The 19,672-nt window shown below is 36.2% G+C and overlaps 1 protein-coding gene across 3 annotated transcripts in view; it reads right to left on the reverse strand.

Moving 5' to 3' along the window:
• RNF141 (ring finger protein 141) overlaps positions 1–19,672 on the reverse strand; it is a 38,789-nt gene that overhangs the window by 12,400 nt on the left and 6,717 nt on the right. For 2 of the 3 annotated variants that reach the window (XM_027578338.2, XM_027578336.2), the window contains exons 2-6: positions 14,544–14,736; positions 11,086–11,194; positions 5,245–5,426; positions 3,949–4,002; positions 659–766 (exon numbers count right to left, since the gene is read on the reverse strand). In XM_027578338.2, coding sequence (XP_027434139.1) covers positions 659–766; positions 3,949–4,002; positions 5,245–5,426; positions 11,086–11,194; positions 14,544–14,686 — 596 coding nt within the window. In that variant the 5' untranslated portion in view covers positions 14,687–14,736. The remainder of the gene's footprint in view (positions 1–658; positions 767–3,948; positions 4,003–5,244; positions 5,427–11,085; positions 11,195–14,543; positions 14,737–19,672) is intronic. The other variant, XM_027578337.2, reaches the window with a different exon arrangement.

Genomic DNA, 19,672 nt, shown 5'->3' on the forward strand with positions numbered 1-19,672 from the left:
ACATGCTGTATTTCATTTATAAAAATTCTAGAAAATCCAAATTATTTTATAGTGACTGAAAGATTAATCATTATCTGGGGACTGGAAGGGTTGGAAAGGAGACTTTACAGTGGGGCACAAAGTAACTTTTGGTGTGATGAATTTGTTCATTATCCGGATTGTAATTTTTTTATGAGTATGTACAGGTGTCAAAACATATCAAATTGTACTTTAAATATATGTAGTTTATTGTATGTTAATTATAAATTCACCTAAATGCTTCATTCTTATTTTGTAAAATAATGAACTTGACTAGCTGATCTCTAAAGTTCCCTCCAGGTCCAATAATCAATATTCAAGGATTCATATTATTCCTTTTAGTCATATAGAGAAAAAATATAGAAATAAGGAGAAAAATGAAGAAGGGAGGCTTGTGATTCTAGACTCGTCAGGCACAAAAAAGTAAACTGCCAAAACTAAGACACATTGTCACATTTTATAAACTTTAAATATAAAAATATTTTTAACCAGAGGAGGAAGCATGTCGTACAATTCAAAGTACTAAAGAACAAAATTTCTTATACTTTTAACTACAATATTTTTGTATTTTTTGGAGTTTATTCATATACACTTTCCCATTTGACCTTTGCCTGTCCCATGAGGGTAGCAGATAACTTACCATTTATCAATGCATTTCTGACAAAAGCTGTGAGCACAAGGCAGGATGAGGTCAGCTCGACCATCCATACAGATACAACACTCCTCCTCATCAGTCAGCTGCTTCACCCTGCAATGTGAAAACTGAGCTGGAACATAAATATTCTCTGTTGTCATTATGCTTTAATCTTTGTCTCCATTGCCTTAGAAAGCATTATCAAACATCTATATACCCTCAGTATAAAGCAAAACATGACTTGCATGCAAAATCAGACTAAATCTTAGGGATAACAAATATATTTAAGGAAGAAGTATGCAGAGGGACAAATTCCATAAAGAAAAACTGGACAGTAGATAAATACTGTGAAGATTAAAAAGAATATACAAACAAAAACTGGAAATAATCAGATCTTTCTGAAAATAATAGCTGATTTTAATCATATCACATTTATATAAATGAATTCAACTGTTAGAAGATTTATTTGCCATGCAGGATACAAAGCTCTCCAAAATACGGACCTTGCCCCTGGACCGTACCATGCTGATGCTGATAATGGGCATATAAATGAAAGCATAACTTAGTCTTAATAATCAGGTGCTACAGGAAATACAAAAGGTAGGAAGTTTGCTTCCTGTCCTTCTCTGTCCTTAAGGAGCTCTTTCATCTTGGGAAGAGATGTTGAATCTTCTACTCCAGCCTCACTGTAGAGTGCTCCTGAGTGAATCAAGTGCCTTTGCATGTGGTATTTTCCTTTCCTGGAATATCCTTATGAGTCTGGTAAACCCTAACCTCAGTAACTCAGCTCAAAATATCTTCCCTCTGCCTCAATTAAAGGACTTAAATATTGCATTTTAATTGGCTGCTAATTGGTTGGTTTACCTACAAACTCTAAGTTCTTTGAATACAGGCTGTTTGTCTTAGATTCTCAATAAATGTTTCTTAAAGTGATTTTAATTTGCTTTTATCCTTCATGCTATTCTACAATTTTTAGGTTTTCTTCATTAAGCATGTATTACTTTCATAATTATGCAAAAACAAAATGTTTCAAAGTATAGCCACTAGACTATAAACTTCTTAAAGGCAGGAGGTATATCTCTGACATGTTTTTATTCCCTGCTGTGCTTATACTACTATATACAAGACAATGAAATACCACTTTAAAATTTGTCAATTTGAATATAAAAAAGAATATAAACAAATGTCAAATATGCAAGTAGTAAGTGCTAAGAAGGAACAAATGAGTATTTCAAATTTGTTGGAAAGATAAGGTTGAAAAGTGACATAACTTTGACAGAGGACATTCTAGGTGAATAAATGAAGTTGTGGAGGTAGGAAAAAAAATACCTCTGGAGTGTGTGTGTAACAAGAAGGTCGCATGATGCTCCGGGGAGAAAACTGAGAGAAAAGGTTGCTTAAATATAGCAGCGATAATCTGATCCTTGAATGTCAAAATATGATGTTTTAAACTTATTCTGATAGGCTAACTAGAAGAGTTTGATCAAAAGAAAAGTGAACCCCCACTGAAATAATATTCTAGGAAGACTAATTGGGAGTGCAGTATGGGACATTCTAGAAGGAGGAAAACCAATCAAATCCTTACTTCAGCAATTCACCTGGGAGATAATCAGGGCCCGGTAAAGGGACATTACAAAAGACAAACTGTCAGGATGTGGTAATAGGTTAAACCTATGGGCAAAAGAAGGCAGCCACTGAATTGAACTGGGGAAACTGAATGAAAACCTAGATGGACACGCATCTCATTTTCTAGTTGTATTCAGTTCAACGTTTAAGCGTCTCTTAGGTGCTACATTCTGTGCCAGACCCAGATGAACTGGGGGTCTCTGCTTTTGAGCAGCTTACAGTTTATGTCTAAGGATTTGGACTTACGTGTCAGTAGCAGAGACTATAACTGAATCCATAAAGAGGGACATGTTCTGAAGGTTAGAGGGCTATGAAGAAGAGCACTGCTCTGGAAAGAAGTAAAAGAACAGGAAACACAGAAGGAGCCAGTGGAAACCGTACAATGTTCACTTGATTTTTTGCTACCTTACTAGCAGTACAGTAACCAGAAGAAGGAAGGAGAAAGGGTCTTGCTCTAGTCGTCCTTGTTAGACCACTTGTAGAATGGAGTATTCAGTTCTATGCCCCCTCCCCTGAAAGATATACTGACAGATAAAGGATTTTCTAGGAAAGCCTCGGGGATATAAAAGAGACCCATGTAACAAAGGCCAAAGGAACTGGGGATGCTCATCCTGCAGAACAGAGGACCAGTGAGAATTTGATTAATGTTTTCAAATATTTGAAGGGCTGAAGAGAGAACAGATTTGTTTGGTGGGATCCAGAGGGCACTGCCACTGAAATAAGTAGAACTACAGAGGTAACTTAAAAATAATGATGGTGAACTCTTACATATTATTACATGCCAGGCACTGTTATAAGCATTTTACATATATCGACTCACTTAACTCTCTCAAGAATCCTATGAAGCAGATACTACTGTTATCATCCTCTCTTAAAAAAATGAGGAAACAGAGGAAAAAGAGTTTAATAACTTGTCCAAAGTCACACAGTTAGCAGTCGAGCCAGAATTTGAACACAGGCAATTTGGTTCTAGAGCCTGTGCTATGTTGCCTTAAGAAAATCAGATTTTGGCTATTCTGAGGAATATAATGCAAAAGGGAAAATTTCACAGTGATTAGAGCCATCTGTGTATGAAAAGGCTTGTGTCTCTGAGGCAGTGAGTCCCACATACGTCAGGTGTTCAAGTACAAGCTGGAAATGTGGCAAGAGTCTTACCACTCAAAGTGTTATTGGTGGATTAGCAGCAGTGACACCATGTGGGAGCTTGATGGACTCTCAAGCTCCTCCTCAAAACCACTGAATACAAAGTTTAAGAAGCATTGTAGTCCACAGATCTTTACACATAAGAGAGTAATAATGCAGAGGTTAGGGGCATGGTTGTATTGCCAGCCTGCTCTGAATGTGACTCTCAGCTAGGCTAATTTCTAGCAATGTCATTTATTTGTCTAAACCTCGGTTTATATGAAATGGACCAGTAATTGTATCCCCATGGGGTTGTTGTGAGGACTTAATGAGTTTATACATGTAAAGCACTTATCAAAATGCCTAATACACTACAAGTACTCAATAAATGTAAACCACTAATAAAAATATACATCAGATATAAGACTAATCCAAATAAATATCTCTTAAAATCCCCTTCAACTTGAAAAGTCTGTTTTTCTATGAACTAGAGTATCCAAACCAAAAAACGAAAAAACATACAAAGGCAAGAAGCAGCCCTAACCTACCAATCAGGCATTGAGTTTCCAGGGATAACACCTTTACCTCTTTCATTGAGATGACTGAAACAAGAAGAAAGTATTACTTTCATTTCATCTGCTACCACAGAGTTTAAACATCCTGGTAAATCCTATTGTCAGCTTTCAAGATACTTAAACAAGACAAAACAACAACAACGAAAAAACTACCACTCCGAAGAGGGAGATGAAGAAAAGCAGAAAATCAGGCACCTGTTTATGAAAGATTAACTTTACAAAATACAGAAAAGAAAAGCCTAAACACTGCCTATCATGTTCTAAAACTCACTTGGCATTTCAGTACCACTTGTACAGCCCAATCCTAGAAAACCAAACAATCCTATAAAGATAAACAGAAAATGATAAATGGAGATACAAATTTATTACAGTATAGTATTGGAAACCAGTTGGTTAAGAATGGACCAGAAAATGCAACTATAAATCAAGCAATAAAAGAGAAATTCTTGCTAAGCATATTCTTAATTTTAAGGTAAAAAATACCATCAATACAGATTTTTGCTGTCCATTCAGTATGACAATAAGACAGGATGTCAACATGTCTGGACCCACGTTAAGACTTTTTCCAATGAGGCATTTACAAATTTAAATCATGGTCATGGCTGTCAAACGGCAACAGGTGGAAGCTTCCACATGCAGAGAAGGAAAAGTTTAGATAGAACAATAATATATTAGGCTTGAGTAAACAAGTGCCATCAAAGAAAACTCTGGCTGACTTCATTTCCTTCCGGTAACTCAGTATATGCAGTATGTGCACCAACTACTTGTTCATTCCTAGAGCCAGTATTTATAATTTTTTATGCTCCTAGAGCCAAGTCCTAGAGCCAAGTCCTAGAGCCAGTATTTATAATTTTTAATGCTCCAATTAGTCAGATATTTTAAAGGAAAACTGGAATGATTTTGCCAGATTTTTAGACCTAATTCCCTGAAGGGCTTTGATTGTCTAATAACATAAATATCTGTTATAAGAAAGATATTAATATCCTTTGTCATTAAATGCAAGCATGTAGAGTGGACAGTGCATTCATGGAAACTGGGTTGAGAGAAACATTAGCTGGTGTGAGCAACTTTAATTTTTCTTTAATTTAGCACTCTAACAACGTCCTGAAGCACAGAATAATCCAAAAGCTGATCTGGGATACAATAGCAACTGAAATAAAAGGTAATGTGATTTAAGACATCACAAGGGCACCAGCAAAAGTATTACTGAGATTTCAGTAGCTTGTATATTAGAAAACAAGAGAAACATGGTACTTATGCATTATATACCTTCCCATCCAAAGACTAGCCTGACAAGATGTTACAGATGATGAGTTTTCATCAGGGTCTTCAGAGGTGGAGCTTTGGGCCAATACTCCTGATGCTTGACTAGTGATGTCTTTATAAAGCTGAATAAACTGGTACAAATTCATGATCCGTGATGCTTCTACAATGCCAGTACTTTTGTTAATCTAAAAATACAAAAAAAAAAAAGTTCATAATTTCTCTGGCCATTTTTTTTAAAGTTTTTATTTAAATTCCAGTCAGTTAACATACAGTGAAATATGTTTCAGGCGTAGAATTTAGTACATACAACACCCCACCACAAGTGTCCTTCTTAATCTCTATCACCTATTTCACCCATCCCCATTCTCTGATCAATTTTTCCCAAAAAGGGGGAACAAATAAAAGTTTTCAGGGTTTGCAAATTACCTAACAAGAGAGAAAGAGTCTGAACAAATGAAGTGGAGTTCAAAGTACTTGCACACATTTATCTCATTTGATACTCAAAATAACCCTGTAGGGTTGATTAGGCTTCACCCTGTTTAGAGTTGATGAGGTTAGACAACTTTCCCAGACCTAAAAAATGAATTTTAGAGATCAGTGTTGACAATTCTTTTTAATTTCTTAAAGAATTTAACTAAAAGATTTATTTGAATCCAATACCCACATGCCATTCTACTATAACTGAAACAACTGATTGTTTCCTTGATTATCTTAAGTTCTATTTTATACCAAAATTTCCAAACTAAAGCAAGAAACTTATATTAGAGTAAATCCTAACAAAAAGTGGTTGAATTCTTCCCAGGAGGCTATTTTGCATTTTGGCAAGCCCTCCCCCCATTTTTAGGCAAAAAATTCATTTACTATGAAGTGGAACCAGTGGCCTACAGATTGTACCTCTCCTCACTTGAGCTTACATTCTTTTTTTTTTTTAAAGATTGTATTTATTTGACAGAGAGATAGAGAGAGCCAGACAGCCACAAGCCAGGGAAATGGCAGAGGGAGAGGGAGAAGCAGGCTCCCTGCTGAGCAAGGAGCCCAATGCAGGACTTGATCCCAGGCCCCTAGGATCACGACCTGAACCGAAAACAGACGCTTAACCAACTGAGCCACCCAGGCATCCCTGGAGCTTACATTCTTAATGTGAGGAGATATTTGGGGCAAGCGTGAGATAAGAGGTAAGGAGAGATAATACTGCTTTCATAAAACTTAGGGAGTCCTAGATTGGGGCATATATTTTCTTTTGAAGTGACCAAAGTGAGTACGGTTGAGAGGGTACTGTTCTTGGAAGAACCTGAAGTAATCAGTGACAGACTAGTGATGTGAAAGACTTTTTTTTTTATCACAGGGGATGGTATGGAAGACTGTGGGAACAGAAGCAATGAAATCTACTAAATACATATCAAAGTTAACAGAACAAACAAAATCAGAAAACATTTACAAAGAAATGAATGAGAAAGGGGGAGAGAAGGCCTTAAAATTGTACACAAAGTAGGTTTTGAAATGTGTTGATGGAACTGGGCACATGGGAAGGTGAAGTAGATAGGTTACGCATTAAAAAAACTGTATCAACATTTCGATTTGGAATGAAAATAATAATAGTTGTAACTAATGTTTATTAACTGTTTATTATTTGAGAAGGCAGTGAGAAAAAACTAAGAATCAAGTATGAATCAGATTCCATACTGTGAAAATGGCAGAACAATCTCTAAAACTGATTACATTTTGGGAAGGTAAAATCTATATGCATATATGTAAGATTCTTTGTAATAAAAGATTATATGTGAGAAAGAAGACAAATATATAGAATTAAAGGTGATAGGAATTTGTAGAGGCTTATACAACAGACTTTCAGAGCTGAGGAAACTAGACCAATCTTCCTTTGGAACTGCACAGTTTGGAAGAAATAAGGGAATAATTCCTATAAACTTGGTATTTAATAGCAAGGTTTATCAAACGAAGCTACTATAATCATAGGATTCATGCAACAAATATTTACTGAGTACCCATTATATGGATATTATACACGTAACTATGTACTGTGTGCACCGCTCTAGGCACTGGTGACCTACTATGTATAAAATGAAAATCCCTGCCCTCATGGAGGTTACACTATAGGTAGGAGAGACAAAATATAGATTAGGTGAAATGGAAGTAAGTGTTATGGAGAAGATCAAACAGAGAAGAGGATATACTGAAGGGTTGTAGGGAAAGCGTCACAGAGAAGGTGATATTTAAGAACTGGAAAAGGAGCAGGAATGGGTCATTTTGACATATGGGGGAGAGATCATTACAGGTTGGAAGAATAGGAAGTGTGAAGGCTGTTAGGCAGAAGTGCACCTGGTAAGGAGCACAAGGAGTCCAGCAAGGAGCGCAGGGTGGTTGGACTGAATGAGAGTAGTAGAAGATAAGGTTAGGGGGATGAGGTGGAGACAGAATGTATAGGACTTCGCTAATCATAGTAATAACTGGCTTTTATTACAAGTGCATGGGAAGTCATTGGAAAGTTTTGAGCCAAGGACTAATATGATTTGATTTCATTTCAGATTATAAGCAGAACAGACTGGTTTTTGTGCTGAGACTAGACAGAATGATGGGGGCAAGGGCAGAAGCAGGGAGACCAGTTAGGGGGTTATTAGCATAAGCCTTGTGAGAGATGATGGTCACTAAAAGTTGGGTGGTAGTAGTGAGATGGTGAAAACTGGCCAGATTCTGAATATATTTTGAGGAGAAACCTGTCAGGATTCACTTATGGATTGACTGTGGGATAGGAGAGAAAAGGAGAAGACAAGGATGGCTGGCGCCAAGGTTTTGGTCTAAGTAACAAGATGGATGAAAGTAATACAATTTATGAAGTTTCTTAATAGCCATCTTAGTCCATAATTTTAATTAACCCATTAATTTTTCTAATATTATTCCCACAAAATATTTCATTTAAACATCATATAGATTATTTTTATAATAAATTAAATACTGTTTGAGGATAATCGTGATAGCAGATGACAGTCAAGATAAGGTCTTTTTGTAAATACAGAAGGTTATAGTACAATTGTTTAGGTGCTTAGGATTAAGAAATATGAGATTTTCTCTCAATCAGTTTTTTATATAGGATTTCAATTTTTTTTTCTAATTTTAACACTGACTTCTCAAAAATTCTTTCAATAAGAACCTATGGAATGCAAATAAAACATTTCTTTAAATCTAAAATCAAGAAAAATTACACAAATGAGAACTCTGATTGCCTATTGAGGGAGAGAGAGAATCTCAAGCAGACTCTGTAAGCGCAGACCCCGACGTAGGGCTTGATCCCATGACCCCTGAGATCATAACTTGAACCGAAATCAAAAGTCAGATGCTTAACTGACAGAGCCGCCCAGGCGCCCCTGCCTATGTCTTTAATACTTGTGCCTTTCTATTTAAAATCTTAGGGAAGATATTTAGTCACACACAGATGTAATGGTTAGAGATACTGAGGTGAAAAGAATTTGACTAATAGTAAATTAACATCTTAAACATTAATTCTATGTTTGCCAAAGAGGAGCAACAGAATACCAAGGGATCAGAAACCTGATATTCATATTCCCACAGCTCTCTACAATTTATAATAGCCTCTTCGATATGAACTGAGTACTTTATGAGGTAAAGAGGGAGAGATAATAAAATTTAGGTATTATACTCTATTAATCAACCAGGAAAACTTCAACCTATCCCAGTCATTTAAAATGAGAGTATTTCAGGGCTCCTGGGTGGCTTCGTCATTAAGCGTCTGCCTTCGGCTCAGGTCATGATCCCAGGGTCCTGGGATTGAGCCCCGCATCGGGCTCCCAAGCAGGGAGCCTGCTTCTCCCTCTCCCACTCCCCCTGCTTGTGTTCCCTCTCTCGCTGTTGTCTCTGTCAAATAAATAAATAAAATCTTAAAAAAAAATGAGAGTATTTCTTCTACAGATTTTTGTTTACTCAACATATACTGAGTTCCTACCAGGTGCAAAGCAGTGCAGGCCGTAAGAGATACAAGGATGAATCTAGATAGAGTTCCTGCCCTCAGGAGCTTACGATCTACTAGGGGAGCTTAGAACCTAAATAATTTTATTCTTAATGTAGAATTTAGTTATGAAGTATAAATAAAATGCTATTGGAGTTTAGAAGAGGCAAGATAATTTCTATTAAGGAAGACTTTATGGATGAGATGGTATTTGAGTTGGACCTGTAAAGAGACATCAAGTTTAACCATGCAGAAATAAAAAGATATGGCAGAATTTGCAACGATGTGGATGGAACTAGAGGGTATTATGCTAAGCAAAATAAGTCAATCAGAGAAAGACAATTATCATATGATCTCACTGATATGAGAAATTCGAGAAACAAGACAGAGGCTTATAGGGGAAGGGAGGGAAAAATGAAACAAGATGAAACCAGAGAGGGAGAAAAACCATACGAGACTCTTAATCTCAGGCAACAAACATTTGGACTTTTAAAAATAATCAACTAAGTAAATGTTTAGTGTGGATAGACTCAGCTGAATGGTATTAAACTATGCTGTGTATTCTCTCTAAATCAACTGTAAACTTCAACAAGTGCCATTCACCTTCAGGCACTTAGCCAAGTTGGAATTAATATCTCTGTCTTTGCTTCTCTCAACTCTTTAAAGTTCTTTTACTATTTAAATTGATTAGAATGTCTAATTTGATAAAATATCCATAATCAATCCTTCTACACTTAAAGTATAGTACTGGCAACCAACCCACTGGGAAAACATGGCATATTGTTTGGGTAACCCCCGGGGTCCGTGACACAAAAGAAAAAATATCCTTACTCAGTAGTTCTTTATGGGTTGATCAGGAATGGAACTCAGGGCTTTCATGAATGCTTAATTTATTGTTTAGATGCATATGGGTGGTTTTATTGTTTGTTTTAGGGCAGGAGTTGGGGTAGGAGAAGGCCTAGTAAAATTCATTCCTTCATTTTCAACAAAAGGTTTGTGGCCTCAAAAAGGTTAATAACCACCTATCTAATCTACCCAATGGTGGATGAGTCTTACTCATACTCTATTACAGCTGCCATTATATTTTTTAGCATAGCTGATATATTCAATTATCTAAAATTTAAAAACCAAATAAAAGGCAGTGCACTGATGATGAAAAATCCATTCTATAACTAAAAATTTCTTTTTTTTTTAAAGATTTTATTTATTAATTGACAGAGAGAGACACAGTGAGAGAGGGAATACAAGCAGGGGGAGGGGGAGAGGGAGAAGCAGGCTCCCCGCCAAGCAGGGAGCCCGATGTGGGGCTCGATCCCATGATCCTGGGACCATGACCTGAACCGAAGGCAGACGCTTAACAACTGAGCCATCCAGGCGCCCCTAACTAAAAACTTCTAAAAACAAAAACAAACCAAAACCACACAAAACACAAAACCTAAAAATACCCAAATCTTTCTAATGGATTTTTAAATTATTAAGAGAAAGAAACTATTCTTCTTAAAAGAAATGATCTCCTAAGATAACTTTAATTTTTAAGCAGTCAGCTTAGAGCTAAGTAGGGTGTTACTTTAGGATTCCATAGCCAGCTAAAATACGAAAAGAGAGGTAGAAGGATAAGAGGTCACTACCACCTCCTTTTATTATAAAAATCTCTGCTATATGGCAACTATATAACCAATGAGATTCAAACAGTTCACCTGGAAGGCAGTAACACTAACAAAACTGTGTCTTCCTCAGCTTTACAAATGTTTTAGCAAATAATTTGCTAATTATTAACATTAATTTCTACTATACCACACTATTAAATGGGGCTCTAATCACCAAAAGAATTTAAGTTCGGAGTTGGAAGTCTCTATCATTCTCACCTTGGTACAGACCACACGTACAACCACTTTCCAAAAGGCAGAGGAATCAGACCCAGGCTGTACCTCAAAGAGAAGATGTTTTTCCTGGCCAGAAGCCACTTTAGCAGTTCTGAAAAGAGAAAACACAGTTGTTAATTTTATGAGAAGTCTTATAAAATAATGGAGCTATGTATGAAACCAGATTCAAGAAACACTTTAAAACAGAGAAGAAAATTTGAAGAAAATACAGAGACAAAAACCAATAATGATCATAATAGATTCTTAAAACACAGGGACAGAGAATGTTTTGATTATAAACATACAACTAAGTTTTTAACATCAACGGCATAGCTCACAGAATGATATTTATAAATCTTTTTATGTTCTATCTCAATGGTTTTTAAATGCTTAACAAAGACATCTAGAAAAAACATGTCCAAGGAATCAGGTACTTAAAAAGTTTAGCTGGTTTCACTTATCCACATTTTGACTATTGCCTCGGATGTATAAAATGTGAAAAAATCTTGCTCTTGGTTGAGTTCTAATTTAAGCAACAACACACACCTCTTTGAAAAAAAATTTTTTTAATAATTTGGGACTGGATCAAAGCAAATGATTTTGAGACACCTTAAATACAGCTTTGCTGTCTTCCTCCAGCAGAGTAATTTTAATTTAGAGAGCCATAGGATTCTAGCATAAAAATAAAACTTTTATATCTTCCCATTAATGCCAATTTAAATTAGATCAAAGATATACTTAAATATTGTGGCTCCCCCTTTTTTTTAAAAGATATTATTTATTTATCTGACAGAGAGAGACACAGCGAGAGAAGGAACACAAGCAGGGGGAGTGGGAGAGGGAGAAGCAGGCTTCCCGCAGAGCAGGGAGCCTGATGTGGGGCTCGATCCCAGGACCCTGGGATCATGACCTGAGCCGAAGGCAGACGCTTAACAATTGAGCCACCCAGGTGCCCCAACTGTGGCTCCCTTTTATCATTCGTCAAATTTTTCTGAGCACCAAGAGAGGTATCACCTTGGAACTAAATGACATACAGCTAAATAGAGCCCACTGAAAATGAAGCAACTAGCCCTAGGTAGAAAAGTCTGCCAGTGAAAGTATTTCATCTGTGCCAGTTCCCAGTTGTTTTCTAGCTATCAAGCCATGCTTCTTCTGTATAGGTTTAACTTTATAGTTCTCAGACAGCATTGCCCTTGTGAAATGCCCAACTCTGACACATTGAAATCAGTTTTAAGAACCAAATGGTATTTACCCCAAAGATATAAATGTAGTGATCCGAAGGGGTATGTGCACCCCAATGTTCATAGCAGCAATGTCCACAAGAGCCAAGCTATGGAAAGAGCCAAGATGTCCATCAACAGATGAATGGATAAGATGTGGCATATATATATATATATATATATATATATATATATATATATATATATATATATATATATAATGGAATATTATGCAGCCATCAAAAAACTGAAATCTTGCCATTTGCAATGACGTGGATGGAACTAGAGGGTATTATGCTGAGTGAAATACGTCAATCAGAGAAAGACATGTATCATATGACCTCACTGATATGAGGAATTCTTAATCTCAGGAAACAAACTGAGGGTTGCTGGAGTGGTGGGGGGTGGGAGGGATGGGGTGGCTGGGTGATAAGACATTGGGGAGGGTATGTGCTATGGTGAACGCTGTGAATTGTGTAAGACTAATGAATCACAGACCTGTACCTCTGAAACAAATTAACACATTATATGTTTAAAAAAAAAAGAAGATAGTAGGAAGGGAAGAATGAAGAGGGGGAAATCGGACGGGGAGATGAACCATGAGAGACTATGGACTCTGAGAAACAAACAGGGTTCTAGAGGGGAGGGGGTGGGGGGATGGGTTAGTCTGGTGATGAGTATTAAAGACGGCACGTACTGAATGGAGCACTGGGTGTTATACACAAACAATGAATCATGGAACACTGCATCAAAAACTAATGATGTAATGTATGGTGATTAACATAATAAAATAAAATTAAAAAAAAAGAAGAACCAAATCCAGTCAATGTCCCATGCTAGATAAATAAAAGGAAGATGTTCTTTACCATCATTTCTGTATTACACAGTAAGCTTAGCTTTTGCATCCTTTCATATGACATATTTATCTGGTATTTTTAGGCCAAAAGGCAAAAATTTATTAAACAGATGGTTTATGTATATAAGTTCCAAGACTCTAAAGGGATGGCAAATGTAAATGATTACTCTTCATAAGAGTCAAAACAATAAACCTAAAAAAGCATTCCATTCATGATACTATTAAATTTTTAATCCATTTTTACTCCTTAAGAATATGGTCCCAGAAGTAATGCCTTAAATACTACCATTTGGATAATCTAAAAAAAGAAAAAAGCAAAATGCTAGAGTTTTATGACTATATTTTTATTATAAAAGATCAGACAATATATAGATATACATAGTAAGATGTACAGTCCCCCTTCTCTGCCCCCTTTTCCAACAATTTCCCAGAAACATAGTGTGTATACTTACAGTTCATTTTCTATAAATGCATATATATATTCATATAGGATCCATTCATATATCCATATAGGATCTATCTTTTTTTCCTTCTTTCTTTCTTTCTTTCTCTTTCATTCAATGAATGAAATCCAATTTTCAATTCTTTTTTTAAAATTTAAATTCAATTAATTAACATATAATGTATTATTAGTTTCAGAGGAAATCCAATGTTTCTAAAAGAAACTATCTTCTAAGATAACTAACTTGTAAGACATTCTTTATTCTTCATGACTGGATAATAAAAGTAGATTCTATTTTATTAGCTTCTACACAGATCAGTATAAAAATTGATATAATAAAGAATATATTCACAGAGAAAAGGCATAGTTCTATTAGATATGCACTTTAAAGAAGGCAGAGAAATTTAAATTCCATCTTAGAAATCTATTCAAGTGTTAAAGAGATTTTAGGATGGTAGCCAATTAGAAAATATTAATAAACAAAATACCTTATTCTTCAGTGGTGACAATAGTGAATTATTACTATTTATGTTTTTTTCTGGCAAAAATAATGCTCAGTGAACACAGAAGATTTATTTATTAACCAGATGAATTGTTTGATATATAGAAACCTGAGTGTCCTTTGACTATCCTAGGAACCTTTTTCTAGAGTGGCTAATTGGCTTATTCTATTATGCATCCCTTTAGTTCTTTCAAACAAGAATCAATTTATAAGCCTATGTCTAAAATTCAATTTTAAGTTCGTTTGGTTTCTTTGTTCCTATTATATGTTTTAAAATAGCCACATAGCAAGTCTTGTAGCAGGTACTCAATATATATTTACTAACTGCTGCTGAAACATTCAGTCTTACCAATCAGTATTTCTGGTTACCTCTTAGACAGTTATAGCATGTGGGGCATATGTCAGGGAGAAAAAAATAAAATGAAAAAGAGAAAGGCTTACATATCATTAAGCTCAGCTACTCTCCCAAGAAATTCTTCATAAGTTAAGGAGCCACTTTCTCGAACCAATGTGACATGTTTTGCTACTTTTTCTGGTAACTTGTTAAGAACCAACTGTGTCTGATCTGAAATTTGCTGTCCCATGATGAAAGGATGTCTTGAAATCCAGAAACAGTGTTGCTTCACATAGTTACCTGTCAAATATATACAAAAGTTACTTTTATATACACTATAAAAATAGCAATATACTCATCCGTTCAGGAAAATAAGAAAAACTGGGAATACCGTTAAGTGAGAGTTCAGTAGACTTAAATGAGTCTAAGGTGGAATATTTAAATGACTATATTTTTATTTTTTTAATGATTTTTTAGATTTTATTTATTTATTTGACACACAGAGAGCGAGCGAGCGAGCAAGCACAACCAAGGGGAGCGGCAGAGGCAGAAGAAGCAGGCTCCAATGAGCAGAGAGCCTGATGTGGGGCTTGATCCCAGGACCCTGGGATCATGACCTGAGCTGAAGGCAGACACTTAACCGACTGAGCCACCCAGGCATCCCTAAAGGACTATATTTTTATTTATTTAAAAGATTTTATTTATTTATTTGACAGAGAGAGACACAGCGGGAGAGGGAACACAAGCAGGGGGAGTAGGAGAGGGAGAAGCAGGCTTCCCACAGAGCAGGGAGCCCGATGTGGGGCTCGATCCCAGGGCACTGGGATCATGACCTGAGCCGAAGGCAGACACTTAACAACTGAGCCACCTGGGCGCCCCCTAAATGACTATATTTTTGAAGTAAAGATTTATATTTCTATTTTTTTAAAGATTTTATTTATTTATTTATTTGACAGAGTGAGAGAGCGAGCACAAGCAAGGGGAGCAGCAGAGGGAGAGGGAGAAGCAGGCTCTCCGCTGAGCAGGGAGCTTGATGCAGGGTTCAATCCCAGGATCCTGGGATCATGACCTGAGCCAAAGGCAGATGCTTAACCAACTGAGCCACCCAGGTGCCCCTATATTTCTATTTTTTAAGATCAGATAGCAAATGAAAAAACAGGATTCACTGATTCACTTATTACCACCCTACCGGGTGGTAATGTCTAATTCCTCTTTTTGCCAACTCAAAACCATTACACACACACAGGCCACAGGCATTTAAGTGCTTGTATTTAATAGGAAGTTTGTTTACTTAATTTCCCCAACATTTCCTGACTTCTTACCATGTGTCAGACTACTAAGGGCTTCCCATATATTACCACATTTATTTCTTACAATAACCCTAAGAGGTAGGCATTATTATATTCCTATTTTTACAGATAAGGAAATAGAGCTAAGTAACTTACCTAAAATGGTAAGTGGTTGAAGTGAACATCGAACTTACGTTTTCAGACTTTTTTTTTTCTTTTATTTATTTCTTTGACAGAGAGAGACACAGTGAGAGAGGGAACACAAGCAGGGGGAGTGGGAGAGGGAGAAGCAGGCTTCTCGTGGAGCAGGGAGCCCGACGCCGGGCTTGATCTCAGGACCCTGGGATCATGACCTGAGCCGAAGGCAGACACTTAAATGATTGAGCCACCCAGGCGCCCCACATTTTCAGATTCTATTGTTCATATTCTTGAGCACTATGATACACCAAGATATATAATCATGATATAATTATATCAGCCAAATAACATTTGTTGTTGAATTACTTTATTTGTAAATGTGCAACTTACTTTTAATTGTAAAATATATGCAAATTGAACAGATTTTTGGTTTGAAAACCTAAGAAAATTAAAATATTGGACAATTTAACGACCTCCCATTTTCTGCTTAGAAAAAAAAAGATAGCACTTTCACTTTCTAACTTCTCCAGGTGTTTTAAACTTAAGAGTTTATATAATTTGTTTTCTAAGTATGAAGGTGATATTTTAGTTAAAAGGTCAGATCACTACTTTAATAATCTATAAATAAGTATAGTACAGATCAAATTGACTTAAAAATGTAATCACAAAATATTTATTTAACAACTAAAGTCTTGAAAGATGTAAGTTTATGATTATGGCTAGAAAAGAATTGAATGTGTTTATTCTACAAAGTTTTTTCCTTGGTAAATAATGATTTATCAGAATATCAAGTATTGAGAATGGGATTAAAATAGAAAATAGGGGTGCCTGGGTGGCTCAGTCGATAAGCTTCTGCCTTCAGCACAGGTCATGATCCTAGGGTCCTGGGATGGAGCCCCGCATCGGGCTCTCTGTTCAGCAGAGAGCTTGCTTCTTCCTCTCCCACTCCCCCTGCTTGTGTTCCCTCTTTCCCTGTGTCTCTCTCTATCAAATAAATAAATAAAATCTTTAAAAAAAATAGAAAATAAAGTTTTAGTATTTTTGTCTATGCTGACTTATTCTGTAACTTAATATGAAAATCTCTATTCAGCACAAATACTACTACTAATAGTAAAAGCAGCTAATACTTGTGATCACTCCCATTGTGATCTTCTAAGTACACAATCTTCTAAGCACTTTACATGTATTTACGAACTCAGTCATTCATAACCCCATAATAACCATTTAATAGATGAAGAAACAAGCACAGAGAGGTCAAAGTAACAAAGTCAATAGCTCACAGGGTTTTTCTGTAATACAAAGTTAGAAGAAGAAAAAAGCAGGGTCCCTGGGTGGCTCAGTTGATTGAGCTGCCAACTCTTGATTTCGGCTGGGGTCATTTTCTTAGGGTGGCGAGATCAGCCCTGCCTCAGGCTCCCCAGCGGGGACTCTGCTCGAGATGCTCTCTCCTTCTGCCCCCCACCACCAGCCCCTGCATGCGAGGGCATGCGCTCGCACATGCACTCTCTCTCTAAAATAAATAAATAAATCTTAAAAAAAAGAAGAAAAAAGAATTACAATTAAAAAAAATCTGATCCCCCCTCCCCAAGAAATTCCATTTTATCGACTCACCAAAAACTATCATTTTTATTGTACACAAATTAACAGTCATATAAAGCAGGTTAAATAGTTATAATTTTATAGAAAAAGTGTGCCAGGAAGTCTGCTTTATTATTTATTAAAAAATAATAAAACTCTAACTCTAAAATATAAAATATGTATAACTCTAATATATAAAACCATTCACAATAAGAGTTCTCAGTAACCATAAATATGTAAATTTGCTTTTGGTATTAAAATTTAAGTTACTGTATTTGAGATTTATTCTTTTAGTCACATTAAATAAAGGAAAAGTACAATTACAGTAAAAAAGAAAACCCAACAATTACTGTTTTGAATCTGAGCCTACTTGGCAACGATAAATATTACATTACAGAGATAAATGAAAGGAAGTTGTTGAGGAAGACCCAGGTCACCAAAAAAATCTCCTAAGGCGAAATTATGTATTTTAAATATAGCCAAGTGGATTCATAGCAACTGTATCCAAAGAGAAAGATCTTAGTTTAGAGATGGTCTCTAGGGTATTCAACATTAGTGATTTCTGGTTTCACAGTCTAGTAAAACATCAAAGTACCATGGTTTGCACATTTATTTTTATTCTGAGTCAAGACAGTTTCCAAAAATAGGCAAAATATCCCCAAAACTCAACAAAAAATTTAAAATGAACCATTAATAATTTGAAAAGTAGAAGTATATTAAAATAAGTCTTTCCCAAGAAGGCAGTAACTTCACACTGACATATACTACACATATACATGTACATTTTGTCCTTGTTTTTCTTGTTCTAATTCAAACGTATAAAAACATCATCAGGAGTTGGGGATGTAAACTGATGTTGGGGAGCCACTGCTGTACATGGCCTTTTTAAGGCCATGGAGATACAATAGTGAGCTAAAGAAACATGGTTCTTGCCATCATGGAGCATATGATACAGTGGAGAAGAGATAACAATCACACCAATAAATACATAATTATAAGATGAGAAAAGCTAAGCCAAACAAGTACAGGGTATTACAAAAGCCTACAAAAGGGAGGCTTGACCTAGTGTTGTGTCAGGGAAATCCTTGGGCAAACAACATTTTATTTGAGATCAGTTAGAGTTAACCAAATAGGGCAGAGGCATGGAGAGGAAAGGACATTGCAGGCAGAGGTTATAGAAAGTGTCTAATATAGGAAGGAGCATGGTGCCTTTGAGATAATAAAAAAAGGCTAGGGTGACTAAAGCAGAGGGAGAGGGAGACCAATACCAAGAGATGGTCTGTTTACCGTTTTACTGATGACCTGAAACAAGCCTGCAAGCCTGCCCATCCAAGTGGATGGCTAAAATTGGTATGAATGAATAGTGTCCACTGAGTACTAGGATCAAGACTGAAATTGATAATGATTTTCTGAAATGGAATAAGTTATGTCAAATATGACTAAAAGTTAAACCTTGAATGTTTTGAAAAGTCAACTGCACAAAAACATAGATAAGATGTGCTTAAAAGCAGTTAAAATATAAAGTCTGAGGGTTTCAGTCAACATAAGTCAGCAGTAAAATAAGGACAAGATGTTAAAATAGTCCTAAACATTACTTGCTGGAAGCAGATGTCCAGAGCAAGACCCTAGTTCTATTGTGCTCTGCAATGGGCCTACCACACTGAAGTACTGTAATCAGCCCTAGGCAGTTAAAGCTTTTTTCTTTTTTTCTTTTAAGGGAGGGTGGGGGAGGGAGGGACAGAAGGGGAGGGAAAATCTTACGCAGGCTCCCTGCCCAGCCCAGAGCCTGTTGTGGGGCTTGATCTCACAACCCTGAGATCATGACCTGAGCTGAGATCAAGGGTTGGCAGACTGGGCCACCCAGGCACCCCTAAGCAGTCACACTTTTAAAGGGCATTAATCATTTTAACATAACCGGAAGAGTATACAAGATGTTACGTATCTAGAAAAGGAAACAAAGTGATTTATTCTAGATAATTCAGTAACAACCAATAGGTTTGTTCAAACATTTGAAGAGATTTCATGTAGAAGAGGAAGATTTATTTTATATAGTTACAGTGAAAAAAATGGCCAGTAAGTGTGAATTACACAAATTCAGGTCAAATAAGAAGTTCCTATCATCCAGAATTATCCAAAGGTATTAAGGGCTGTCTTGTATGTCAGTTTGTTTTCACTGGAAGTGTGGAGGTGTTTAAATAAAGATTAGAAATTCATCTAATGAGTAAAGTTTT

This window comes from Zalophus californianus, chromosome 11, assembly GCF_009762305.2.
Source record: "Zalophus californianus isolate mZalCal1 chromosome 11, mZalCal1.pri.v2, whole genome shotgun sequence".
In the NCBI taxonomy this organism is placed as follows: domain Eukaryota; kingdom Metazoa; phylum Chordata; class Mammalia; order Carnivora; family Otariidae; genus Zalophus; species Zalophus californianus.